The sequence below is a fragment of the Pelecanus crispus genome, chromosome 10 (genome assembly GCF_030463565.1).
Source record: "Pelecanus crispus isolate bPelCri1 chromosome 10, bPelCri1.pri, whole genome shotgun sequence".
Lineage (NCBI taxonomy): Eukaryota > Metazoa > Chordata > Aves > Pelecaniformes > Pelecanidae > Pelecanus > Pelecanus crispus.
In genome coordinates, this window is record NC_134652.1 from 15,662,699 (window position 1) to 15,689,391 (window position 26,693).

Sequence of the window (26,693 nt, forward strand, 5' to 3'; positions counted from 1 at the left end):
CAGCTAACCCCCGGAACGCAGCACCCACCACCCCGCCCAGGTTTCACGCCGACAAGGCCGTTTCCCGGCCCTGGCTGGTTTTGCAGCCTTTCCCTTTCCCCCCGCACTACATCTCCCGGCAGGCCCCGCTCCCGGCCCGCCTTCCCGGCCCGGACCACACTTCCCGGCAGGCGCCGCCGCCGGAGAATACAGCGCCCAGCCGGCTCCGCGCCGCCCTTCCGCGCATGCGCCGCCGGGGCTGGGCTGTTGCTGCCTGACGGGTGGCTGCGGCGGCTCCTCGCCATGGAGTCCTACGACGTGATAGCGAACCAGCCCGTCGTGATAGACAACGTGAGTGCGGGCGGCCGTGCGTCCCGGGAGCAGGGAGGGCGGGAGGGGCCCGCGGGCCGCAATCCCTTTGTCATCGGGCACGGCCGCGCCCCGCCCGCCGCTCCCCCCCCACCCCCACCCCGCCGGCCTGGCCGCCGCCTCGGGCCCGCGTGCGGCGCCGTGCGCTGCGTCCTCGCAGGCCGCCGCCGGGGCGGGGCCGCCGCGGTTCGGCGCACCGCGATTGGCTGAGGTGCGTGCTTGTCACCCGCCGGAGGGCCGCTGCCCCTCGCTGGTGGGGAGCGGCCCCCGCCGCCGCTGAGGTGCCTGCTGGCTGGGAGGGGCGGGGCGACCCCATTGGCTGGGGCGGCTGTCAGTCAGCGGGGCCTAGCCCGCCGTTACCTGCCGAAGCGGGGCTCCTCCCGCCCCGCCCTGGCGACGAGCACCTGTGCTCATTGGCCGCTGGAGCCGTCCGTCAGGCGGGGCTGCACGCCGGCTCTGCGGCCCCGCCTTGTCCCTCTTTGTGCCGGGGGGACAATGGGGCCGGTGGGCCCGGCCTCCCCGCAGGCTCTGGGGCTGTCTGCTTTCCTCTGGTGGGCCCTGCTGGGGGTGGCACCCTGCGGCCAGCCCCCCGCACACGGCCAGCTCCCTGGCAGGCCCTGCGACACGGGGACGGCCACCCCCAGCGCCAGCCGCCTCCTCCCAGCGCAGCCAGCCCGGTGGGCGCAGCCAGGGAGGCCCGCACCAAGGTGCCCCTTCCTATGGCGAAGCCCCCAGGAGGCAGAGCTCCCGAAGGAGCTGCTCCCGGCACGGGTTGCATCAGCTTTAATTTGGCAGTGGGGTGTGGTGTCACAGATGGCTGCTCTAATACTTCTCATTAGCTCAAAGCAGACCTTCAGCCTGTGTGGGTAATAGCTCAGTTTGAGATGAATGAGAGTCATGCGCGTCTTGGTGAGATACTTCTGGGACCGTTCTGATTAGCCCCATCCATGCTGGCCTCCCAAGAGAAAGGACTGTCCAGGAAGGGGTGGGAGGGCATGTCTTGGAGGGAGCCTCCTTCAGCGTAGTGAGGCACAAATTCACGCTCCTCCCTTCAGACCTCTACTGCCAGTGATTCAGATTTTGTTGTTTCAGAGGGTCAGTGTTGTGCTCTCTTCTTTCTCCATCTTCTTAATTTCTGCTGAATCTTTTTGCTATATGATGTGGACTTGCTAGCCTAGCACTTCTCAACCTATTGCTTTCTTTTTTTTAATTCCATAAGCTGAATGATTGTAGGTCTTCTCAGATCAAGCTAATTACTCTTCTGACCCCTTCTTTGTTATTGATCCCAATTTCTTCTTTACAACTTGAGCTCTCTGATAAGTTTTGGTTTTGTTCCTTCCCCTGGAATCACAGCAGAGAGACTTAGGTTAGATATTGAAGGAAAATATCTAATGGAAAAGGAGATTAAGCAGTAGAATTGACTATGTGGAGAAAAGCATGTTATCTTCTTTACTGGAGATATTAAAGAATAAGTTAGGTTGATTGTTCTTAGAAATGACTGTAGTAACACTGACCCTGCCATGGTGCCAAGTGATTAGTTAACCATTAAAGTTATTTCCAGGCACTCTGGTACTGTGAGGATGAGTTTGTTGCGCTATAGTCGTATAATAGCAGCCTATATCTAATTTCAGCCTGTCCTTTTGTTATTCAGTGCAATGATTGCTGCCCTTGCTTCAGACCTGAAGAAGGGCTCATGTGCCATGCCTCTGTTTCTTTTCTCATTTTATCAGCTGCTCTTATAAAAGCTAATTCTTCTTCTTGCCTCTGATAAATGAGTTCCCTCCCTGTACAAGAAGTAGAATGAAGCAGTTGTTGTGACTTCTGCCTTTAACACTGGCAGGCTGTCAGCCAAGGAGCCTTGTGGTGACACTGCATTTTTGGTACTCTTCTGAGTTCAGGCAGGATGGGAAGTGGAGTTGCACAGAGCAGGTACTGCTGTTCCTGCTGCCTCATTGCTGCTGCTCCTCAGCTGCAGGCAGCTTTGCAAGGCTGAGCGTTATCCCATCATGTGCATGGGAGGGGAAAACAAGGTACTGAGCTGGTGAATAAGCCAGGCCCCCTCCAGTCTCAGCTCTGCTCTAGTGTCTCGTGGTGCTCCAGGTACATAGCTAAAAACAACAAGGAGGGGTTTTTTTTGTCTTACCGAACAGTATGCTCAGCTTCATGTTTTCAGCAGGGAGAGTTTTGTAATATACAGTGAGAGGTTGGAGCTGTACCTCAGCACAATCTTCATACTCTTCATTGTCTAATAAGTAATTTTTAAGAGTTGTGTTCCCATCTTGCACTCTGTCCCGGTTTCAACTGGGATAGAGTTAATTTTCTTCCTAGTAGCTGCCATAGTGCTGTGTTTTGGATTTAGTATGAGAATAATGTTGATAACACAATGATGTTGTAGTTGTTGCTAACTAGTGCTTACACTAGTCAAGGACTTTTCAGCTTCTCATGCCCTGCCAGTGAGAAGCTGGGAAGGGGCACAGCCAGGACAGCTGACCCAAACTGGCCAAAGGGCTATTCCATACCATATGGCATCATGCTCAGTATAGAAGCTGGGGGGAATGGCCGGGGGGCAGCGATCGCTGCTTGGAAACTGGCTGGGCATCAGTTGGTGGGTGGTGAGCAATTGCATTGTGCGTTGCTTGTTTTGTATATTCTTTTATCATTATTATTATTATTTTCCCTTCCTTTTCTGCCCTATTAAACTGTCTTTATCTCAACACACGAATTTTACTTTTTTTCCCCCACTTCTTTTTTTTTCCTGATTCTCTCCTCCATCCCACTGGGGAAGAGGGGGAGCGAGCCAATGGCTGTGTGGTGTTTAGCTGCCTGCCGGGTTAAACCACAACGCAGTCCAATGAGCTCTCTCTGAAATAAATGGTCTGGGAGCCCTGATGAACGTAATGCACATGTAAATAGACAGCATGGTTCAGCTGTGGCCTAAGCAAGTGCAAATTCCTTGACCTGCATAGAATTGTCTGTGTTTACATAAAAAAGGGTAAAATTTGGCTTTGTAGTCTAAGTGGTAGCATTTTAAACAGCTGAGCTGTCAGTAAGGGCTCTTGTGTCTTTGGGGTTTTCTTGATCTTATAAAATGTGTATCTAATAAAAAAGTTTTACAACAATATGAAACATGCACTCTTCATAAAAAGTGCTACATGGCAGATTGACTCTCTTGGTGATTTCCATTTAAATTTGAGTCCTAAATGCATCAAGATGAATGAATCAGTAACTGACTAGCTACAGAGCTAGTGGAAGAGGCATGTTCAGTTACTTCAAGGTGCTCACGAGAATTTTCCATGAAATTATCTTCCTTGACCTTTACATTTGACATATAGTTTTTATTTCTTCTTTTATTCTTTTGCTCAGATTAAAAAAAACCACAAAACAAACGAACAAAACAGAATGAAAGCCCAGCCAGGGTAGTTATTGGTGGAAGGATGTTAATTTTGAAATTCTTTTAAGTTTTAATAAATCAGAGCTTGTAGCAGAAGGGAGGATGCAAATTTTTTGCTTGTTTGAAATACAGGTGAAAATATGGGTCTTTACTTTAAACCTTCTGAATCAGCCAGGGTTATTTCAAAATTTGAGATTCCTATACAGTAAGAGGAAAAGGTTTAGACTGGTCTATAATAAATAGATTTACTTGGTGCACACATCTTCAAAGAAGTAAAATGTTTTCAAGAAAAACTGAATAGGTTGGAAAGTGCTGTCAGGTCTTTGTAGTGCAGAGATAGCAAACAGCTGTGCTTGGTTTATTCACAGGCACGTGGAAGCACAACTGTGTTGAAGTCCCATCCTACTGGCATGTTCAGAACAGTCATTCATCGTTGACTCCAGCTAGGAGTTCTGAACTACCGACACATTCTGTTAACTTTGAACTTCAATTCATGAATCTTAGAATGCATAACTTGCTGGGAATCTCACCAGGACACGCTGGGTAATTTTTGGCCTGGCATAAGGAAGTTTCAATCTCTGTGTTAAAATAGGAGCATCGTTGTTCTCCTGAAACCACTTCCCAGCAGCAGACTGTGCTGGCAGCAAGATCAGTCATTATCTTGAATAAAATATTCAGTAAGCACAATATTCTGATGTGGTTATGGTACCACGTTTGTTTCAACTTCTTTGCTACAAGGCTTGACAAAGGATGGTATTATTTCCCAGGTATAGAGTTGTTTATAAGATATGATAAGGAAATCAAAATAGTGGGGTTTTTTTTTTAATTCCTTGCTTGACTTTGAAGTGAATAGCCAGAAGAGAGTCTGTCTAAAGGGAAGTCTTTTCAACACTTCACAGGCCACTTTGTCACACCGGTACTACTGTTAGTGCAGACTCTGGGAGTCCCTCTTGCCCAGAAGCAGTAGTCCTGCCCAGGTGCAAGCTTGGGCGTGCTCCTTGAGCCAGCCTGGCTGCAGGCATTTGTCAGGAGATGAGGATTGGAGCCATCTATCTTTATATCTTTTATAACTAGCTAGGTCTGGTTTGCAGAGTGTTCCTGATGCTCATCTCTTGCAGATGCATCCGGGCAAATCTGACTCCGGTGGTTTTAAGGCAGGAGTGCCCTGGCCCTGGTGGCAGAGCACATGTGCTCTGTGCAAAGCCCAGCACCTCGGCTGAAACTGCTGATGAAAGTAGCTTGGGAATAAGGCGCTGGACTGTGAACTGGAGAGGCTGGGGCCGCTCCACATTCCTTTCTGCTGAGCCTGCTCTGGCTGGTAACCTCTGGCACTGGAACGGGGCAGGCAGCTGGGATAGCAGCATCAGAAACTGTTGCAGGCAGAGCTGGTCTGGCAGAGCCCTGGGTAACTTCTTTGGCCTCAGCCTCCAAGTGAAAGCAGCGATGCTGACCCGTGCAGAGGTGGTGGGAAGGGGAAAGCAGTGGAAGAGCTGCATCGCTACTCATTTTAAAATGCTCTGGGGCAGCCAAAATGTCTTTTTGGCCTCATAAACAGAGCAGTCCTGCTGCAGGGCCCTTGAGAGTGAACAGGCACTTCATAGGTCACTGGTTTCGGTGCAAGCTCACATGCTTTGCTCCCAGTACGGGATAAAATGGAACTGCTCCTCCTTCTGCAGAAGAGCTTGCTCGCCTGGTAGTCTGGGATTATCAGTGAAACAGCCTATCCGAGGAGATCCTATGAAAATCCACTCCTTAGCAAAACTTGGGTGTTCCTGCAAGCTGCTCATTGTTTCAAGATGTCATTCCCATGTGCAGGGGGAGGAAATGGAGGAGGGGAAGGAGTCAGCACAAATCCAAGTTGATGATGGGGCTTTCAGGATACCTCCAGATGATACCGACGGGGACGGGAGCTGTGGGGCCAGATGCCCACACTGACTCCCTGCCAGGGCCTCCCTGCAGCGGGCTTTACCCACTCTGTGTTTGCTGCTGTGCTGCTTTGAATATCGCAGAAGGCTTTTTGGATTTGTGCCTTTCTGGCTGCCATACCTAATCTCTTCTTCCTTGTCCCTTTCAAACAAGCCCTATCCTGTCAGCCACTCTTCCTGCCTCCAGCCCTTGCCCTCGCAGTCTGACTGGCACCTTTGTTCTTTCCGGACTCCAGTCTGGTTTAGTTTCCAGTGTCTTTTCTAACCAGATTTCTGTGACCTGCCTCTTTAGTGTTAACTAGTTTATCCACCACCTGATCTTCTTTTCCCTAGTCTCCACTCCAACCTGTTTCACACAGTCCTTTACTACTCCCTTCTCTGACTTTATCCACCCTCCCTCCATCCTCTCTAAATCTGCTGCTTCTGAGAGGCCTACAGCTCACGTATTTATATGTTCCTCCCACAGGGCTCGGGCGTGATTAAAGCAGGTTTTGCAGGCGATCAAATACCGAAATACTGCTTTCCAAACTAGTAAGTATTCTGCTGGTCTTGGTAAGTTCTTAGTACCGTGTACCAATTCTTTGGTATATAGAGGGGAAGAATGATCCAATTTTGTAACTGGAGAAATGAGTTACCCTTTTTCTGCCTGCTGCACAGAAACATCAGGGAGAGGAGATCTCTGCTACTAAGTACATTGAGATTTTCTGGGGTGCGGAACCAGACCATAAAAGATGACTTATCACTTTGTAAGGCTCAATACCCAAGCAAAGCTGTAGGATCCTTGAATCCTGAGACATTAGGACACCAGGAAAAAGACAAAGTTGGGACGAGAGGTGTGAAGACCTCTGTATTTCTTTGGTGTGTGGTCTGATGTTTTGATTCCTGCCAAACTTCCTTGGAAGTTTTCTGAGAGTTTTACTGGAAGAAGGACTGCTGCATCAGGAACTCTGAATAGTCACTGGGGTTTATTTTCAATAGGGTTGGTTTTTAATGAGTATATTTTTGTTCTGAGCAATGTGTTCTGTATGGTGAGGTGGGGTATGGGGACTATAAATGTCTAATCTGAGAAGCCTGCCTGAGGTCAGGCAACACCACATGGATTTATCAGCTCAGACCATTGCTCAGGCTAGCCCTGTTCACCCCAGGCATTGTTGGAACAAATAAGTCCTGAGTCATCAGGGAAAGTGTGGCCAGGCTCAGCTGGCTTATGTCTTGCTAGTTCAGAAGTGTCTAAACTCTGTTCCCTTCACCTCTGATTCTGAGATTAGCTCAGACAGAGCAAACCTGGGTCTGCCTGCACCTGGTAGTGCCCCAGACTCACCCATCACTTTAGAAAGTACTGGTTAGGAGAGAGAGGAACACAAAGTAGTTAATCCTTTGGTGCATCTGAGCTCTCTCTCTCGAAGCATTTATACTCTTGCCTCTGTTCTAGTGTGGGCAGACCAAAGCACATTCGTGTTATGGCTGGTGCTTTAGAAGGGGACATTTTCATTGGTCCAAAGGCAGAGGTAAGAAAACCTGTATACTGCACTTCTCCATATATCTCGGTATGCTGCTGTAAAGAGGGGCTGTAGCAGTTGTGCTTAAAAGGGCTGTGGTTCCTTGGTATCAGCGTATAGCTCTGAAGAGCAGAATAGATTGTCACTTTTAAGTGTGTCCAAGGTGGAGCGGGAAGCTTCATGAAATTCTTGTGCCAACCTGCGGACCACAGACCTTTTTCCCAAGTCCTTCTATATATCTCCTTTTTTTCTAGGCTGCTTCTAGGTCTGTATGGTTACATCCCCATCTTTTTGATTGGGAACTTTAGAAAATGGACCCTCCTTGGTTGCTTTTTATCTCCCCGGTGTGGGCAAGAAGCTTGCTTTCCACAGTCCCGCTTTTGTCAGCATGTAGTCGTATGGTCTCACATTTCTCGTGAGCCTTACGAACTACATTCCCCAATACCACCCTGTTATGTTTTATATCATGACTGAGCTGGTAGAACAAAGATACCATTTTGATAGGTGTCTGTATGTTGGCTTGAAAACTGTTAGGATGAATGTGCTCTGCAAATGCCAGACTTTCCTACTTGGTATAAAAAGGCCTTGTTTAATCTTGTGAATACTTCTTTGGGAGAGATGCTTGTGATTAATGTTCAGTTTTTGCCCTATATGCTAGAGATAAGTTGTCTCTTAGTGGAATCAAAAATAAGTGAGTCTAACAGATTAAATCAGTCATAGTGTTCAGAAATGTGATTGTTTGAGTCTCTGACAGGTATGCTCTATTGTCGTTTCTGTTTGCTCAGGAGCACAGAGGTCTCCTCTCAATCCGATACCCGATGGAGCATGGCATAGTGAAGGACTGGAACGATATGGAGCGCATTTGGCAGTATGTGTATTCAAAAGACCAGCTTCAGACGTTCTCAGAGGAGGTGAGGTACCCCATTATGTAATGGCACAGGCGCCATTCAGTGTGTGTATAACACCAGGAGCCTTGGAACTCCAGGAAAGATATGGGACTTCTCCTTTTCTCTTCTTTCTAAATGTGTCTATTGTTAAATTGGGCTCTTTCACCTCTCAGGAGATACTGCTCAAGAATTGTCCAAGCAGAATTCCTCCCCGGATCTAATGTTCTGGCCTGACTGAAAAATCTGACTTTCAGCATTTGTTATTCACACTGTCTCTGATGATTCTGCTCTAGGCCAAGTGCTTCTAACTTTTCCTGTTCTGCCTGCGCATCAGGCATATCCACTCAGCAGTGACATGACTTGAAGTGAGGAAGGAGAAAACCATAATCATGTGGTTTGGAAGGAGCTGACCAAAAAATTATTAAATGACTGAGAGCAATAGGTTGTATAACTGGAGTAGGAATATTTCTGCCTGCTCGTGCTAAGGCCATATGCCTTCGCCCTTTCTTAGGGTCTGTGTATTTTGGCTAATCTGGCCTACTTTTGGCACTGAGAGTCATCCTGTTCGTCCTTCACAGGACAGGGTCACTCACAGAGTGGATTTTCTAAGACTTCTTCATAATTAGACCAGAGCCCTGCTGGTCCTCCAACTTAGTAGAGGTTATTCATGGTGTAACACAGCTCAGTACCTGAAATTATTCCCTTCTGCCTGTCCTCTTGCACCAGTGGTTCCTAAAGTGAATAAATATGCAGAGCAGAAATTTTCAAGAACACACATCTAGCTGCCTCCTGGTTATTGCAGCACGGCTCCTTCTTTTCTTTACCAGCATCCTGTGCTGCTGACGGAAGCACCCCTAAACCCACGCAAGAACAGAGAGCGTGCTGCTGAGGTGTTCTTTGAGACCTTCAATGTGCCAGCACTATTCATCTCCATGCAAGCTGTGCTTAGCCTGTAAGTGTGTTTCATCTTTGATTTGTGCTTGTGAAATGTTGCTGTGAAATCCATTTTTTCCCAAACAAAAAAACCCGCAGAAGACCACACCGATGTCTGACTTACCCCCTTTTCAAGCAATAACTGAAATTCAATTTTAATTTCTGTAATAAAGAGTTTACAAGAATTTGCTGAACTGCAACAAGAACTAGGGTTTTGGGTTTTTCTAGCCCCTGTTCATGTGAAATCTCTGCTCCCTTAGTTGAGCCTGGATGTGCTGCATGCTTGGGGTCACTTTGAATTGCTTGCTCTGACTTGATTGTTTGCCCCTTTGCTAGCTATGCTACTGGGAGGACTACAGGAGTGGTGCTGGACTCCGGGGATGGCGTTACCCATGCGGTTCCCATCTATGAAGGCTTTGCCATGCCTCACTCCATCATGCGGATTGACATTGCTGGCCGTGATGTCTCACGCTTCCTGCGTCTCTATCTCCGGAAGGAAGGCTATGACTTCCACACAACCTCAGAGTTTGAGATTGTCAAGACCATCAAGGAGGTGATGCACTGTTTCTGTGTTTATCCAAGAAGGGATTTCTGCCCAAGGGAAGTCGTGACTCGTGAAATCTCGCGGGAAGTGCCAGCCTACCTAGCTCTGCACCTCATTCCTTTATATACCTGAAGGAGACTAGGGCCACTAAGATGATTAAAGGACTGGAGGATCTCTCGTATGAGGACAGGCTGAGAGAGCTGGGACTGTTGAGCCGCAAGAAGAGAAGGTTGGGGAGGATCTCATCTATGTATATAAATGTCTGAAGGGAGGGTGCAAAGAAAACAGAGCCAGGCTCATTTCAGTGATGTCCCGTGAGAGGACAAGGTGCACAAACTGAAGTACAGGAGGTTTTGTCTGAACTTTTTTTACTGTGAGTGACAAAGCACTGGCACAGGTGGTCCAGAGAGTTGTGGAGTCTCTATCCTTGATGATATTCAGAAGCCATCTGGACATGGTCCTGGGCGGCCTGCTCTAGGTGACTCTGCTTGAACAAGGAGGGTAGACAAGATGACCTCCAGAGCTCCCTTGCAACCTCAACCATCCTGTATTCTGTGAGACTTAGTCAAGGTCACATCTAATCCCTACTGAGGGGCTGTTGACATGGGGGTGAAGACAGGCTGGTGGTTCTGAATCTGCTTTGCATTTATCTGTGCTGCAGTTTCTCAGGGTCTGATGGTATCTTTCATTAGTGTTTGTTTACCCTTCAGGGCAAGGCTCTGTAAAAATCCATGGCAGGTAGGGATCACAAGTGGCATATTGCAAGTTGCTTCCCCCCCACCTCCCCCTGTGAAAAGAATTTGCTCACAGCATTCAGGTTTACAAAAGCTTCCCCTCTTTATAGGGTCTGCAGTGTTTAGTGACGTTGGAGCTATGCAGCAGTTTGGAAAGGCATGACTAAGATCCCTAGCAAAGCAGTTACCTTGGCTTCTGTTGTGTGCCAAGAGAGGACAGAGGTGAGAGAAGGACAGAGGTGGGACAGCAAGTAGTAGCTCAGAGCTGGTGACTGCTCACAGCAGCTTTGCAGCATTGCCGTGCTCACACAGACGAGTTGCTCTCTGATTTCAGCAAGGCTGTGTGTCACTCGGGGCTGCCTGCATATCCATGCCTTCAGTACATGGGGTCAGTCCTCAGATCCCATGGCTTCGATTGCTGTGTGCTGATGCCTGGCAGTTGCTGCCATGCTATCACAAGCTATGATTGCAGCAGATAACTCTGGGCTGAGTCAGCAGCCTGTGCCAGGGTTTGAGGGTGTTAATGAGCTATTCTTGAGCCTGTGACCTACTGGCAAAGGACCATAATGGAAATAGTTTGCTTGTTCTGAATGGCTGTAGCTCAGTGTGGCTGTACTAGGCGAGCAGTGTTTATGCTTCGTGTCACAGTACAGCTGAATGGCTGCTTCTATGAAGGAGACTTCACAGGGTTGTAGGTTTTAACCCAGTGGCTGCTCTCTGTTCTACAAGTGCTGATTGTTGAATGGGAGAAAAAAGCTGACGTGTGCAGATACTGCAGCATCTGTGGACCAGAAGATGTAGTGATCAGAGGCTTGCTGGAGAACTCTTTGCTTCAGAAGAAACTTGTTTTGTACCAAGTGTCAGTTGTAGTGCAATTGCAGTGGCCTCACAGGACAAAGCAGGAGACTTGTACTCCTCATAAATGGCCAAGGCTCCCTTTGCATCTTGGGTGATGAAACTATTAAAAGATGTTGTGCTGACCGTTAACAATGTCTTGCACCAGTGCAATCTTTTCTCCGGACTATACGCTTAGGGAAACAAAGAGCAGGGGAAAGTGAGCCAAGTCCTGCTTTGCATACTGACTACCCTCACCAGCGAGACTGTTGAAGAAGGGAGGAAACAACCTGATGTTCGCTCTCCAACCTACACCTGTTGCTTTACTTTAAGATTAATTTTAGCTGGGGAAAGTGGTGCAGATTTCTAGGATATATATGCCCAGAACTTGCAATGAGGTTTCTGTTGATGCTGGTGCCATTTGTGACTTGATTTGCAGATCTGAGGGATTGAGTGTGGCTTCTTATGTTTGAAGCTTTCTTGCCTCAGGAGAAGTTGGAATGTGCAGCCTGAATGTACTATGGCAAGCACAAAGCTGAGATCCTGGGCATGGGAGTTTCTCACTCCCAAAAGCTGCTTGTGATCTGTTGGAGTCTGTCTGACTTAAGATTTTTTTTTTTTTTTTTTTAAAGGGGGAAAAATATTAGGAAAGAAATTGCAGGATGTTAAAAAGTCTAGAGGAGAAATTACCTTAAAAGGGGAACCCTTAATACCTATTTCAGTGCAAACGTTGTTCTCTGTTTCTTGGTTTACTGTGAGGGCGGTCAGACACTGGAACAGGTTGCCCAAAGAGACTTGTAGATTCTCCATCTATGGAGATACTCCAAACATGAGTGGACGTGGTTTTGGGCAGCCTGCTCTAACTGACCCTGCCTGAGCAGGGGGGTTGGACTAGATGATCTCAAGAGGCCCCTTCCAACCTAAATGTTTCAGTGATTCTGTTTAGATTTTTTTTTTTTTTAATCCCCAAATGATAACAATTTGGAGTAGCAAAGCTTACTGCGGAATAAAAAATATGGGATGCTGGAACAATTTAAAAAGTCAAAGTATTTTGTTTCCTGTAACTTAAAATGTAGGTGGGCAATGGGAAGTGAGCAGCTTAGATCATTTAAGAAATTTATGCTGTTAGCTATTAGTTATCATTTACCCTGTTGAAATGTCATAATGGACTTTGTTCATGCTCCTAATCTGTTGCAAAGTTACCTGAGCCCACCTTTATACAAGGTTAGTGTCACTAAAGGTGTTTTCAGGTACATGTTTTGCTGCCCTACAGTAGATTGGAAGCGCTCACAGGATAGTTACCCCATCTGTACTAGAGGGAGGTAACCTCTAAACAGGGAGAGAGAGCTGGAAGCAAGAGGTGAGCAGCAGCTAGAGGGGATGTGAGTATTCTTGATGTCTCTAATCATCACATGGACCTGTAGCACGAATAGGTATTTTACCTGACGTGAACCCAAAAGGTCTTTTCCCCAGCAAAAAATACTGTTGAAATTGGCCTCCCCAAGGGATACATGGATTTTGATTGTTAGTGAGAAAAGTATTCTATCAGAGGCATGTGGGTCTACCCTTTAATCTCCCTCTCCCTGACTCTGTTTCCTCTCCAGCGTGCCTGCTACCTGTCAATAAACCCCCAGAAGGATGAGACGCTGGAGACCGAGAAGGCTCAGTACTACCTGCCAGATGGAAGCACTATTGAGGTTTGTAAGGACCACCTTCAGGGGATTCCTAATGTGAAGCACAGGGTTTCAACAGTAGCATTCTGCCTAGTGATTGGAAATTTAATGCAGTGTTAGGCAGGAGGGAATAGTTTTAAAAGACCAGAACTCATCCCAGGCTGTTGACTGGGCACTTGAATTTTTAAGGGAAGAAAACATTATTAGAAACCTCACAACTTCTGCTGGAAGTCCTGGGTAAGGATGCAGTATGACCATGGGGACTCTGAGCTGTTTGCGTGCAGGCTCTGATCTAGCAAATCTTCATGCAGATCAGGTATGCAGTGTGGGTAGTTACCAGCTCACTAAATTCAGCAGTAGTTCTGTATGTGGCTTTTGTCCTGCCTAGAGGTGCAGAAACAATCGCTTTGAAGAGCTAGTTAGGAATACTCCTCAAAAGACTGAGCCCTCTATGGAATGGTTGAAGGAGAGGAAATACAGGTCTTACCTCCGGCACTAGGGGTGGACCTGCTCCCTTTTCTGCCAGTGACCTGCTGTATGGGGCTGAGCAAGTTTCTTCATCTCTTTCATCTGCAAAATGGAAATAGCACCTTTTCTAGGAGCAGTAGATCAAACTGGTATTCACTTGGGAGCTAGTTTTCTACTCTGAAGTTTCATCTAAGAAAGGCAGGCCCAAACTGTAGACAGGGAACAGAGCCACACTGCTTTCCCTTTCCCTCTGTGCTAACTTCTCCCCTTGCAGATCGGCCCTGCCCGTTTTCGAGCCCCGGAGCTCCTGTTCCGGCCAGACCTGATAGGGGAAGAATGTGAAGGACTCCATGAGGTGCTCGTTTTTGCCATTCAAAAATCAGACATGGACCTGAGGCGAACGCTGTTCTCCAACATTGTGCTGTCTGGAGGCTCCACACTTTTCAAAGGTTCCTGCCTCTCCTCTTTCAGTAGGCTGTGGCATACCTGATCTCTTGCTTCCTTCTCATGTGAAACTGGGAAGATAACCTAGATGACCCAACTTGTCCTGTGGGGTGAGGGCTGTGGGAACTCTGCTCTCTCGGGGGGGTTACTGCCTAATTTTCTGAGTCCTAGCCATACCCTTCTGGGTATGCAAGACACCTCTGCCCTTGTACATCACTTCTGGGGCTTGAAGGGCTTTTATTGTTTTCCTCCCATCGCTCTGCCTGTGTCAGGACTGAACAGCTGTGTTCATTCCCGCTGCTGTAGTTCAGGGTATTTGAGACTAGGTACCTAAAAGGCTTTTGTATCTCCTAAGGTTCCTGTAGGTCTCTGGTGTGTGTGAGACTCCAACGGTCCTGGTCCTGCATGAAGTGTCAGCTACGTGTGTGCAGAAAGCTTTTTACCCATCCCCTCGGGGCTCAGCTGGCCCCCATTGGCTTAAAGATATCCTCTGCCAGAACCCATCAGCCTGTTATCCACAGCCAGATAGGCCCTGGTTTTCCTGTTCAAACCCTGCTCTCCTCTACAAATGGGCTGGATGCAGGAGGAATGCCCAGGGAAGGAGGAGGTCCTAGCTAAAAATCTTGTTTGCTTGTCTCCAGTTGCTGCTGAGGGATAGAGCCCATTGTGCCCGTGTTTGAGGTCCGAGTGAGACAGAATCCATTATCTCACTGGCTGTGTTCTGTTTCTTTCCAAACTGGTCTCTTGGTGAGATCTGGAGTGGGATATTTGAATAGGACTGCATAGGACATGTCTACATTGTTAGCAGATGGAACTGGGAATTTTGCTGAGGGGCTCACACTACACATTTTCTGTCTGGTGTAGGCTTTGGTGACAGGCTGTTGAGCGAAGTGAAGAAACTAGCTCCGAAGGACGTCAAAATAAGGGTAGGAGCAATTGCTTTTGTGTTTATCACTTTCTACATATGTTGTCCTGTGGCCTTTAAAGAACCATGCTGAGCGCACAGCTGCCATTTGCTTCAAGCCAGAAATTACTTTCCTGAGGCAGCCCAGCAGTATTTGCTGTTGTGATGAAAACCTGTTTGGTTTCATCACTGAGAAGGTGGCTCCTCTGACAACATAACGCCTGTCCAGGATCCTGGACCACAGTGGCTGTTTTGGGGGGGGCTGCTGGGTGACCTTCTGGTGGGAGAGATCAATACCCGTGTTTGTCAGCTGTTAGCCGTAGTGAAATGGGGCAGCGTGCCAGGAGGAGCAGACTGGGGCTTGGGAAGGTACTGACCGATTCTCTCTTTCTCCCAGATATCGGCTCCTCAGGAGAGATTGTATTCCACGTGGATTGGGTACGTACTGCACAGTGACACATCTTGCGGTGGGATGAGGGCTGGGGAGGCGCAGCCTGTCGGCGCTCGTGCTGTTGTCCCTTCTGGTGCTGCGTGAGGAGGGTTTCGCCATTCAGCTGCAGAGCGCTCAGCATGTTGGTGGAGCAGCGATCAGCAGGTCCTTTGGGAGGGGGTGGCTGGCGCCAGGATCTGTAGTGCCGGCACGTTTGAGGCTAGCAGGAGAGGAAGTGATTGTCCAGAGAGCGTTTCTGTTGTAGATAACTGGGAGCCTCAGCACCTTTCTGACGTGAGGAAGTGTCACGCAATAAAAGCAGCTCATCTCTGCGGAGATATGATGAGAGTGCCCCCAACATTTTCCTTTAACCCATAGCATGTCTTTCTCTTCCCAGTGGCTCTATCCTGGCCTCACTGGACACCTTTAAGAAAATGTGGGTCTCGAAAAAGGAATACGAAGAAGATGGAGCTCGTGCCCTCCACCGAAAAACCTTCTAGCCCTGGGACCTGTCCTCAGTCTCCTCCGAAGACTCACTTCAGTTCTAAACTCGCTTTTCTGAGTCCGAGTGTCTGAGAGCTGCCTGTGTGTGTGTGTGTGCGCCAGCATGCCCCGATGTCACTGAGCAAAGACAACAGCAGCAGGAGGGTTGTATTAGTACTACTAACTTCTTATTTTTTTTATTTTTTTTTTTTTGTTGTTGTTTTTTAAATGGAAAGGAGAAAATACCAATCTGAACTTCTCCAGAATGGCCCATTCCTTTTTCATTTCAGTACCTTAATTTCTGTATTGCAATCACATTTGTCACTGTAAAACAAGCAAGCAAGCAAAAACAAAGGGAACAGCTTATAGAAACTGCCTAGCCAGCCACAGAAGGGAGCCGACCACTGCAGACTGCTCACGCAGGCTTTAGTCAGCCCGACTGCAATGCCTGGATTGTCTGGAAACACGTAGCTGAGGCCCCATAGCTACTTTCTTCTTCAGCAGTGTCTTCACCATCAGTAGGTTTTTGAAGTTGTTTTTAATATATTTTTTTATTAAGAGAAAGCACATTCTCAACAGTTAAGCCCATTTGCCCGCACTGTTTTTGGTGCGTGAGTGTGTGTATGCGTGTGTAACTTCTTAGCCTGATGTGTGGGTCTGCACCACAGCTGGAGAAGTTGGTGATAGGACTTAGTTTGTATTGCATGGAGTAGAACAAAGCAAATCTAATCAGCTCTCATTGTACTAGACAGTTATTCTCTCATATCTTGTTTTAAATACCTTTTCTCCTCTGGAAGCAAGTGCCCCAGAGTGGGGGTGAAGGCACTTGTGTGTTCCCCCTCAACCTGCAAAGATTTACAGTGCTGAGTTCTCATGTTCTTTCTCTGTAAGAGTCGAGGCTGTTTCCCTCCTTCCTGCCACGTCAGGGGCAAAGGGAGCATGTATTTGCAGCCAGGCATAACTCTTGTGTACTTTATCCATTCTGGGGCAAAATAATAATTGGAAAGGTGCATTGTAATGTAAGAATTGTTTTATTTATTGAAATGTCTGAGGCTATCTCAAATACTGACCACAGCACCTGGGAATTATGCTTTGGGTCTTCTTTGAACACCTATTACCCAGCTGTCCATTGTTCGATGTTAACACTGTTCACAGCACACGCGCTTAGCAGAATAGCCGGCCAGCCCTGCACCGCCACCCAGTAACTGCTCTTTAGGGAGCCTCGCTCTTCTCTATGAATACACTAAATGAAAGGCGGATAAACAGTACCGGGACGTTGGCGTCAGCAGCAGGTTTGCGAGCAGGAAGCTGTGGCGAGGGCTGTGTTCCGCTGTGCCGCGTATGCCTTCCTGCTCACCTGGTGGCTGCTTTGCTTCTGCTGCTGTTCCAGCGATGGGCAGGCCTGCGGCCCTGCTTGCCTTGGGTTGTGCCACTGTTTCCCTTTTAGGTTTTTTATGGGTTATTTGGTGCTCTTTTTTTTTTTTTTTTTTTTTTTTCCCCATGTGGATTTTCTGTACTACCTGGCAGTAGCAGTGGAGCTGGAGTTGCTTGGTGGCAGTTCCTCCCTGTTCCCCTCCTTTCTGTTCATTGCCACACATCACCTTGGGGTCACCCTCCAGCGCAGAGGTGGGGTGAGAGCTGGAGGGCTGCCGCAGAGGCCTTGCCCCAGCTGAGAAGGGTGTACGCAGCAGCGTGCTGCCCTTGCAGGAACACGGTCTCGGGGCTCACCGCCAGGCTCGGAGGGCTGTAGGCAGGCAGCTGTGGTGGCCTTGTCCCAGCTGAGGCCAGGTTGCTTGTTTCACCCACCCCCATCAGAGAAGATTTGTGGTTTTTAAGCAAGAACCTGTCAGGTAGAAAAGAGCCATAAATGCTCAGCCTTCTGCTGGAAAATCAGTTGGGTTCTTGCTGGTTTGCTGCAGCGTGCAGAGGGGAAGCAGCAAACCCCTCGGTTCGGTTTCCACATGCCCCAGGCAGTGCCAGTGATCGCTTCCTCCCTCCCAGCCCCTCTGCTGGCCTTGCAGAAGCAGCAGCACTCCATTTTGTAACCTGCAGTGACCGGACAAAAAGGTGCCGTCTCCAAACTAGCATTTGTTTGCTCTGCCTGACTGTTCCCTTGCACACTGTCCGAACCATGTTGCCTGGCAGTGCCCAGCATACTTAAATAAAGTCATTCATATACAACCCTCAAGCCTCCTGGCCTCATCTTCCCACATTTGCAATTTTAAGGAGGAAATTGTGTTCTTCTCTTGCCTGTGCAGAATTGTTGCTGGCCAATCTCTGCAAGGAGACACCATGTCTGGTCCAGGATTGCCTTCCCAGTCTGGCTTTTAAGCTGAGGGAGGGGAGTCCTGGGCCGCAGCGGCGCTGCCCAAAGCTGCTCTCTTCCTTGGCAGCTGTTATCCCCCAGACCTCAGTTTCTCACTGCGGACAGGTCAAGGGCTGGTGCAGGCAGCGAGGGCAGCCCTGGCTGAGCAAGGGTGGTGGGAGCTCTCCCCGCATTGTGAGAAGAGCTGGTGCAGAGAACCAACACGGCAAGCTTTGCTCCCAGGGCAGGCCAGGGGGCCTGGGAAGGTGGCACAGTGCCCAGGCCAGCAGCTGTCCCCAGCCCTGTCCCCAGCAGCAGCTGGTGAAGGAATAGGACAGTCCAGTCCCTAGGGCCTTCCAAAGCAGCACGGGCAAGCGACTTGCCTCCTCACGAAAGGCAGGCGATACACCAGCCTGCTGATCCTCTCCGCCCCAGCACAAACAGGCCCAGGGCCCAGCACAGTTTTGCTGGAGGGGAAGTGTCCCATTTCCTTCATACAACCACAGTTGCGGCCTGCAGCACTGCACAAACCCAGCCAGGCTAGATCTACCTGCTAGAAATATCACCAAGAAGTATAGAAAAGATCATCTTTAATTTATGAAATGAAGAATCATTCTCAAACTTGGTTAGAAGTTGCACAAATAACTTATGATTGAACCATCAAGAGCTACAGAAGCCTCGCGGCAGGAACGTCTTGGTCCAAGACAGAAGGCAGCCGTGTCCTGAGGCAAGATGGCAGGCTGGTGGGCTGAGATCCCAGAGGGAACCTGGCACTACACAAAGAACAGCGCATCCCTAAGCACGCAACAGCTTTCAAATGCTGCCTGCACGCCCTCCCCTCCTGCAGGCATGCACAGTGCAGAGCTCTGCTTTGGCACATCTCTTCTGCCTGCCCCCAAACACGCTGCACGGATTGAGGAGGCGCTCCCTCACCTCGGGGATCCCTTTGGTGACTACCTGCCCCATCTGCTCCCAGCCAGAACCAGGGAGACCAAACCCCCGGCTCTCCTCCTTGGGTCCATGGCTCGGCAGCCAGATGAGATGATCAAACTCTGGGGCACCATTTCAAGGGGAGAGGAGCTGAGGTGTCTGTCTCTCCCCAGAAGTAAAAATCTCAACCCTGTGACTGCCCAGCATTGTGTCAGACAGGCTCCGACAAGGAATCGAAGGCACAAAAGCAAGACCTGGCATCTCATCCAGGCTGTGCTCTCCCCCTGCAAGAGAGGAAGGCGCCAGGCTGCCTCACTGGGTCACCCGGGAGGGCCCCGGGGAGGGAGGCACTTCCATCCATGGGTTTGGGGCTGGTTCCCCAATCTCCGGCCACAGCCCCAGGCAGCACAGGAGAGAGGGGGCTCACAGCACAGCTGTGTGACAGCACTGACGGGAAGGGGCTGTGGGGGGGAGAGGAGGGACAAACACAGGCAGCGGGATGCCAGATGAGATGTTCCAGCTTGAGGCTCTGAGCCCAGTTCAAGCACAGTGCCTTTCCCAGCCCAGCGACAACTCCCTCTGCAAGGCCACGAAAGAGGGAGCCTCAGCATAAAACAAGCACAGCCAGCAGACCCTGGCCATGCAGGATATTGTCCTGGGAACAAGAAATGCCTAAGAGGGGATTTGGTCCAAGAACCACATCACTGTATGTGGGAGGGGTTGTACCAGCTACTGGGAAAGGCCTTCAGGGTCCTCCCATCCCTGCTCCTGCTGTCCTGCAAGCACCCCCTCGGTCACTTGGTCCCTCAGGAGCCTCCCACTCCACTCCCCAAAGCTGTAGGGCTCTAGCAAGGAAGGACTCCCTGTGCCATCCCCTCCTGCTCAGCCAGAGAGGCTGCGGTTCCCCAGGGCCATGCCCAGGGCACCGGGGACGTGCCTGTCTCTAGCACACACTGCAACCCAGCACCTCCCTGCTGGGATGAGAAGCCCTCTGCTCCCTGGGACAGGCTAGGATAAAATGTTCTTGCTCCTGTGGCCAAGTGATCTATCCCAGGCCCCTTCACATGCTGAACTTCTCTGCCTTCCCCAGCGACCACCTCCTGGAATGAGTAAACATTGGCATTACAGCATTTCACAGTTGAACTGTAAACATCGGGGTTTCTCAGCCCGCAATCCCTGCATTTAGCCTGCCGCCCTGCACCAGCCTGGAACCAGCGACACGCCGGGGGCTCAGGCACCCCTAGATCGTTTTGACCTCTGGTGCTCGGCCTTGCGTCAGGCTTTGGCGCTGAGCTTTCACCATCTGCAGACGCTTCCCGTGCAAGCTGAACTGAGACCAGCTGAGGAGCTGCAGCAGTGCACATGTGATGGGTACGAAGACAAGGAGGTAAAAGCAGCCCTGGCGAAGAGTTGGTTCCAAGGCAGACTCCAGCTTTGGCTGGGCGCTCACCACGTTGCTCAAGGGGTTGCGCTGGAAGATGTCATAGCCTGGTGTCAGAGAAGAGTTTGTGAGATTAGGGACAGTGGGGATGGACCCTTGCCCATTCTCTCTGAGTGACTGGCCTTGGAGATGCAGAGACCAGGCATAGCTTAGCAACTGGAAGAGCCCTCTGCACCCACCCAGGGCACAGGGCATGGTGGAGGACACTGAACTCACAGGTCTGCCGGCTCCTACCCGGCTGCTTTCCCCAGGAACATCCTTACCTGTGTATGCGCAGAGCAGCCAGGTGCCGATCAGAGGGGCAAAGGTCTGGCCCGGCTTGGTGACCAGAGCCACCATCCCAAAGAGCAGCGCTGAGGCTGCCTGCTTCCTACGGTTCAGGACTAGATCCTCATCCACCAAGTCGGTGACCACCAGGTTGAGCAACTTACAGGTCCCTTCTGTGAACACCCGGTTGCTGCAGAACAACAGGCAAAGCACTGAATAGGGGCACCACAAAACAATGAGAGTAGGTGAGAGATCAGACAAAATGGAGAGAGGGATGAGAGACGTTCCCCAAGATTTAAAATAAGAATTTCAGAAGGCTACAGGAGGGGAACACTGCTAACAATAAGCCTTGTGTACCCTGCAGCGATGCCTTGGATCAGTCCTGACCTGCCACACAGACAGGCCTGGGGACAGGACACGCTGGGCCGGTGGCAAACAGGAGCTGCAGCACATGCCGAGGGCTATGGCTGCAGAGGAGAGGAGCTCAGCTCAGCAGCTGGGAGAAGCTGCTGCAGGCTGCCGCCAGCCCTGCTGGGTCTGTCCTCCTGAACATCACTGCCTCCCTCATTCTGCTGCAGGCACAGCCAGTGGGCGCTGCAGTGACCCATCCCAAGCTCGGCTGTGCTCAGAGCTGGGAGCCACATGGCTTCTGTGCAACCCTGGCTACTGCTCCCCGCCTCCCGCTCCTCTCTGTAAGACAGAGACAAGTCATTTCCCCTCCCAGGTAGCAGAGAGCAGAGGAAGCAAGTGCTGCCTGCCTACCTGGCAATGAAGATGCAGAGCAGGTACACCTGATCAGGTCCTGCCAGGAGCATGACAACGCTGAGAGCCAGCTTCAGGAAGAAGAGTCCTCGCACCACAGCATAAACCCCATAGCGGCGGCAGAGGGACAGGAAGTAGAGGTTGTTGAGATGGGGGGCAATGTAGGAAACACCTGAGCAGAGACAGAGGCACAAATAGGTTGTGGGAGTTTCAGTATCCTCCACGCCCCCAGAACCGATACTGATTGAGGGAACAATCTGGCTATCGCCAGCAGTGCTGTAGGACACACAGCACAGAATAGCCCCCACATGCACACAGAAGGCTGCAGCACGTTTACTCAGTGGCTCTGTGGCACAGCACACACTCTTCCTACAGAGGGAGGCCTTCTTCCATCAACCTCACGGGCAGGAAGGAAGAAAAGACTTGCCCAGTGTCACGCAGGGGCTGGGACTCAGCCCTGGAGCAGAGACGAGAGGGACAGGACAGCGTGACCAGACCTGGCTCACACAGAACCCTCCCAGGGTAACGCTAGGACCAGTGCCCACAGATCTGTGGCAGCCTGGAAATGGTCCATACACCGCAGAGAGAAAGGGATTAAATTCAGGGCTGTGCTCCCTGCTGGGGACACTGTCTGCAGCCACTAACGCTCAGAACAATACCTCCATGGTGTCTAGGCCCAAGTCCAGCACATTGGACTCGTCACCAGTAGAAAAGCTCCAAGTTACTTCTCTTGTGCCCAGGAAGGATGACTTGGAGGTCCCAGGGAAACATGTGGGGTTGAGCATGTGTGAATCTTACAGCCCAGAGAGAGACCAGCATGTGAGCACGCCTCTCCCCAGATGGAGTTTGGGAAGAGCGAATCAAGACTTGGGCCGTGTCCTAAAACAGCTGCTCCCTCCAGTCCCACCTGAGACTCACCGAGCAGGAAGGATCCAGTAGAGACAGAGATCTGGTCTGACAGCAGGTGCTCCAGGAACAGAGGGAAGAAGTTGCTGTTAAAGTGGCAGTGAAAAACCTGTGAAGGCAGCATGCAGACGAGCCGGTCAGCAGGAACAGCAGTAAAAGAGAACAGAAAGAGCTAACAGCCCTCTGGGCTCTGTTATCCTAGGAGCCCTGTGCCAAGGGACCACGCAGGGTGGGCCTGGAGTACTTCAGCAGAGCAAGAGCTTGGCTGTGGAGTTTACGACACTGTATGCCGAGACTGCAAAGCTGCAACACTGCCAGCCGTGCCCACTGCACGCCTGGGGTCAGCACCACTTCCCCGCCGCCGAGGCATTGCTCGCAGGGCACCTGCTCAGCACGCAGCACTGCTGGGGCAGGCAGGGTGAGGCAGCGACCGCAGTGATCACAAAGGTTTGGGGGAGACGGTGGCATGGCAGGAGGCAGCTGTCAGGAGCGCAAGGATAAGGTGGCAGCGAGGCTCAAACACAAAGATGCAGAGCAGCATCTAGAGCCTGCTTGAGGGGAACTGAGGGATCCCCAGGGAGACAGGACTGCAGCACACAAGGAAAGCTGGGCAGGCTGCTGGCATTTGGTAGTAGTCACTGAAGAGGATGAAGAACAGAAATGGCAAAAGCCTGCTGGGAGGTGGATCCAGCTGGACAGTGAGAACAGTGATGTGAGCCTCAGGAAAGCAGGAGGAGAAGGAGACTGCTGGCAGCCATGCCAGCAACCTGCACTCCTGAACTCATCCCCACCATGAGCCAGGCCTTGTGCTTCTGCACCCCAGATGAGGCTGCACATACCTCAGCCAGCCCCTGTAATCCAGCCTACACCACAGAGAGAGGAAGGAGCACCCTGCAGCTTGCTCAGGAAACATTCTTGGGTCACAAGCAGGGAGAGCAGCTACCAGCTGCTGAATCAGCCAGCAGGCACAGGAGGCTCCAAGAGCAAGTGGGTGCTGGAAACACCTCTGCCCTTCCCGGGGAATTCACATACTGCTGAATCACCATCTCAAACAGCCAGACCCAGCACTCATCCTCTGAATCACAACATGTCACTCCTGCGCCTACCTGGACGAGGTTCATGCAGACAAACCAGAGGAAGTTGCGGTGCCGGGAGAGCTGCTGGAGATACTCTGCCAGGGTGATCCTCTTCTCCTGGGGGACGGAGTGTTTCTCAATGTGCAGCCTAAAAGAAGAGGAGGGGAAAAAAGCAACCGTGAATCCCTTGCACCAAGCAGGGGAGAGCCCCTAGCTCGCTCTGTGTAGATGCAGAGCTGTCTTCTCCTCAGCTCCCATCCCAGCCTTTCCTCTCCCTGGACCAAATCAAAACAGTAGAGTCTACATCAGTGTTTGCTTTATTGCTAGCAAGAACCACGGGCAACAGGTCTCCCAAAGAATATTTGCCTTCTGAACCCAAAATTCAGATTTCTGTCCATAAAAGCATTCTCCTCTTATTAGCCATTCCACTATGCATACATTCCTCTTCCAGATCCCTGCAGTTAGCTCACCTGGCTGATCTCATCAGGATCTGCTGTGTTAGTACAGCATAATGCTGGCAGCTCATAACAAGAGACAAGTGAGGCAGCCCAAGGAAAAGCAAGGTTGCTGAATGGGTAAAATCAGCTGCATCATGGCCCACCGACAGCCCAGCCACTACCAGGTAGCTAAAGCAAGCAAAAGGGTAAGAGACATTCACTTGTCCAGCTCCATAGGAATGGGCAGCAAGGTGGTCTCATGCTCAAGCAGGAATGCTTTCATGATAAGCTGCCTCTGACATTTGCCACTCACAGGCCTCGCTGGGTGGTCTAGATATTAACTCATTTCATGTTCCAAACACTGGATGGCCACACAGCAGGTCAGGGCTCTGCCTCCAGTTTGGGCCAGGGGTGTCACGAGATAGTTTTGTCCTATTTTCAGAGGGCATTAGGAGCCAGTGTGACAGAGGTGATTCTGAAAACTGTATCAACAAACAAGAACCGTAGGATTAACAAAAATTTGCCCTGTCCTGGATCTTCCCACACATTTAGTTTGCTGCAGTGCATAAAAGGACTCTACAGATCTATGCCAGGCCTTTGTTCCTGCCACAGAATTGGTGACACTTACTCTTTTAGGGTTGATTCTTGGTCCCATTTTGCTTTTCCATCAGCCTCAAACCGCTGGCGGAGCAGCTGTGTGGACAGGGTAAAACCAACGATGGAGCAGAGGGCCAGCACGATGCAAAATATGCGAAAGTAAAAGAAGTTCTCTTTGTTCCACACTGTGTAGGACATGAAGACAGAGAGGGAGCCTATGGCACTGAAGAGAGAGCAGTAGAAGTTGAGGCTAGTCCTGTCTTTTGCTGAAACAGCCAGGTCTGCAAGCAAGGCGTTGTGATGCAGGTCGACCATGGTGAGAAAGCTGTCATACATGCAGAGGCAAAGAAGGAACTGCAAACCAGGATGAGCCCAGGCAACCCAGAAAGCCAGGAAAGAGATGGCAAAGAGGGGACCATTGTGGCTTAGTGCCCTGAGCCTCTTCAGAACTACTTCTGGGGAGGAAATCTCTGCTCCTGGCCTGCAAAAGAAGACAAAAACTTTAGACACCTGGACAAAACCCTGCATGACCATGTATTCTCCCTTTCCAGGGAAGTCACGTAAGCAGCCTAGACACACATACAAGCATTTGCTCATGCCACAAGCACCCACATCAGATACCCTCTCAGCTAATACATGAATACACTGAAAATATGGGTTTAAGGAGGCCAAAAAAGCATGAAGGAAAGAGATTGTTTTGCTCCAGAGCAAGTCTCTCCCTGATAGTGTTGCACTGTCTGTGCTTTGCACAATGTAAATTATTTCAATGAGCACTTAAAAGTTTTTACTAGTTGCAGGAAGCCACACCATGATTTTCATTAAAAGTTTGACATAAATACATGAGAAACGCTAATGGCCACCAGTGATCCGGGATCCAGGGAATTTGAGAACAACTGGTCTGAGACATTCCAGGTGGAAATAATTGTCCTTTTCCCCCTTGTGTCTCCCAAACCATGGACAGACACCCTCTAACACCCCACTAAGAGGCTTGCTCATATAGCAGGGGCTTGAGATTTTAGGTGCCCGTATTTTAGGTTCTGTACCACTCATGTGATTGTTAAGGGTTAGGGTCACATCTACCTGATAGGTGGGCAACTTCCTTTGTACAGCCAGGTACTGAAATAACGTGCAAAGAGCACTGAACTTCAAAGATGCCAGGAAAAGGAGGTATTTAAGAGTTCCATGCCCCAGAAACTATTCCCACGCTATCATTTTAAAGCTGCCAATTTCACATCATCCCCCCAGAGACTAAACTTCCCAGCCTCTGCTGGAAGTGGAACTCAACTTACTGCTGCGTGCTAAGGAACACCCGGTCGCTCAGCCAGCCAAACAGAGGGTCATTGAGGCTGTTCCAGATCAGAAACACCGTCTAGGAAAGAAAACAGGACAGTGAAACAAACCACAGGACAGCTCCCACAAAGACTCAGTTCTGTTACTGAAGCAAGCAGTGCTGAGCTGCCACGGTGAACAACCAGCACGAACCATCCCAGCGCACCTCCCCTGCGCCATTGCTGCTGTACAATTCCTCTGTCTGGGGCAACTGCCAGATTAACACAGTGAGGCCAGTGGTTTTCCCTGCTTGTGAAACACCCCAACGTCCCCAGAGGAAGGCAGCCTTAAGAACCAAGTCTCTGGGTTTTCTATCCCAGCTTGTTCTCCGTTTACGTAAGTGGGGAAAACTGAAAAGCCCAAGCTAGCACTCGGAAGGCTCCCTTGCTCCCCCTCCAAAGGGGAGTACTGCTATTACAACTAATGCTCTTCACACTTCCAGCAAGGAGTGGTCTTGATTTCAGAATTTCTTACTTAAGAGGGCAGAAATCTATGGAAAAGACTAACCTCTCCTATCCAAAAGGACAGTTTATCAATCTTGTAAACAGAGACAAAGGTGTCCACGTAGTACAGGAGGAATACGTTGTGCAAAATGGAAACAAATAGTGACAGGGACCCGTAGATCACTGCAGTGGGCAAATGAAAAAGACAAGCCAACAGTCGCAACCCCATGTTGGTGTAGTCAGCATTCAGCTCCCTCGATCACCTCCATTTCAGATGGGATTTCTTCTCCCAACACCTGCTACGTATTTGTTGGGGCCAATCCATTGTTGCTCCTGCAGGAGAGAAAATAAAATAAAATGAAACCACATTCAATTTCTTAAGTTAACTAAAAGTTAAATCAAATTGGTAAATCTTTGCCAGCAGAGATCAGAATTCATACTGTTTTGAGGAGCTGTTCAAAAGTGTATTGGAGGGGATTTAAGTGACTAAAAACTGTCTGCTGCACTAAAGCTGTTTCATAAAGCTGAGGCCAGGCTGCAGGCTCCCAGGGGTACAACTGTCTCCCTGTGAGCAGGCCGCCCCTTCCTTTACTCTGTAATGTTCTTTGTTATCCAGAAAGTAGCCGATTAGCTCTTTCCAGCTTTTTAAAGGCAAGGTCACAGGAGGAATCAAGCCAGATAGCTGCAAGCAACAAAACAGCCT

The 26,693-nt window shown here is 50.0% G+C and overlaps 2 protein-coding genes across 4 annotated transcripts; one reads left to right on the plus strand and one right to left on the minus strand.

Annotated features, from left to right (window-relative positions):
- Window positions 1-244: 244 nt before the first annotated feature.
- ACTR1A (actin related protein 1A) lies at window positions 245-16,231 on the plus strand. Its single transcript, XM_075717350.1, has 11 exons — window positions 245-330; window positions 6,131-6,195; window positions 7,097-7,172; window positions 7,949-8,074; window positions 8,878-9,002; window positions 9,320-9,536; window positions 12,700-12,792; window positions 13,511-13,685; window positions 14,545-14,606; window positions 14,982-15,022; window positions 15,412-16,231. Exons 1-11 carry the CDS (start codon window positions 283-285, stop codon window positions 15,512-15,514), a joined length of 1,131 nt encoding a protein of 376 aa, XP_075573465.1. The 5' UTR covers window positions 245-282; the 3' UTR covers window positions 15,515-16,231.
- Window positions 16,232-18,423: 2,192 nt separating this feature from the next.
- Window positions 18,424-26,314, minus strand: SLC68A1 (solute carrier family 68 member 1). Of its 3 annotated transcripts, none has more exons than XM_075717526.1 (8): window positions 26,055-26,314; window positions 25,511-25,587; window positions 24,250-24,699; window positions 23,215-23,332; window positions 22,121-22,217; window positions 21,203-21,374; window positions 20,437-20,630; window positions 18,424-20,220 (listed from the first exon to the last, which is right to left on the minus strand). In XM_075717526.1, exons 1-8 carry the CDS (start codon window positions 26,217-26,219, stop codon window positions 19,973-19,975), a joined length of 1,521 nt encoding a protein of 506 aa, XP_075573641.1. In that variant the 5' UTR covers window positions 26,220-26,314; the 3' UTR covers window positions 18,424-19,972. The 3 variants fall into 3 exon arrangements, with proteins under 3 accessions (XP_075573641.1, XP_009490931.1, XP_075573642.1); XM_009492656.2 differs by having other exon boundaries at window positions 25,508-25,587; XM_075717527.1 differs by having other exon boundaries at window positions 23,284-23,332; window positions 25,508-25,587; window positions 26,055-26,245.
- Between the last annotated feature and the right edge of the window lie 379 nt (window positions 26,315-26,693).

Bases quoted from the DNA above. Each gene is read 5' to 3' on its own strand.
- SLC68A1 (XM_009492656.2), bottom strand. From the start codon at position 26,219: ATGGGGTTGCGACTGTTGGCTTGTCTTTTTCATTTGCCCACTGCAGTG. The intron at 23,333-24,249 runs GTAAGTGTCACC...CTCTTCTTTTAG, and splicing joins CAAGAATCAACCCTAAAAGA to GCTGCACATTGAGAAACACT. The intron at 21,375-22,120 runs GTGAGTCTCAGG...GTCTCTGCTCAG, and splicing joins TACTGGATCCTTCCTGCTCG to GTGTTTCCTACATTGCCCCC.
- ACTR1A (XM_075717350.1), top strand. From the start codon at position 283: ATGGAGTCCTACGACGTGATAGCGAACCAGCCCGTCGTGATAGACAAC. The intron at 12,793-13,510 runs GTTTGTAAGGAC...CTCCCCTTGCAG, and splicing joins CAGATGGAAGCACTATTGAG to ATCGGCCCTGCCCGTTTTCG. The intron at 14,607-14,981 runs GTAGGAGCAATT...TCTTTCTCCCAG, and splicing joins CGAAGGACGTCAAAATAAGG to ATATCGGCTCCTCAGGAGAG.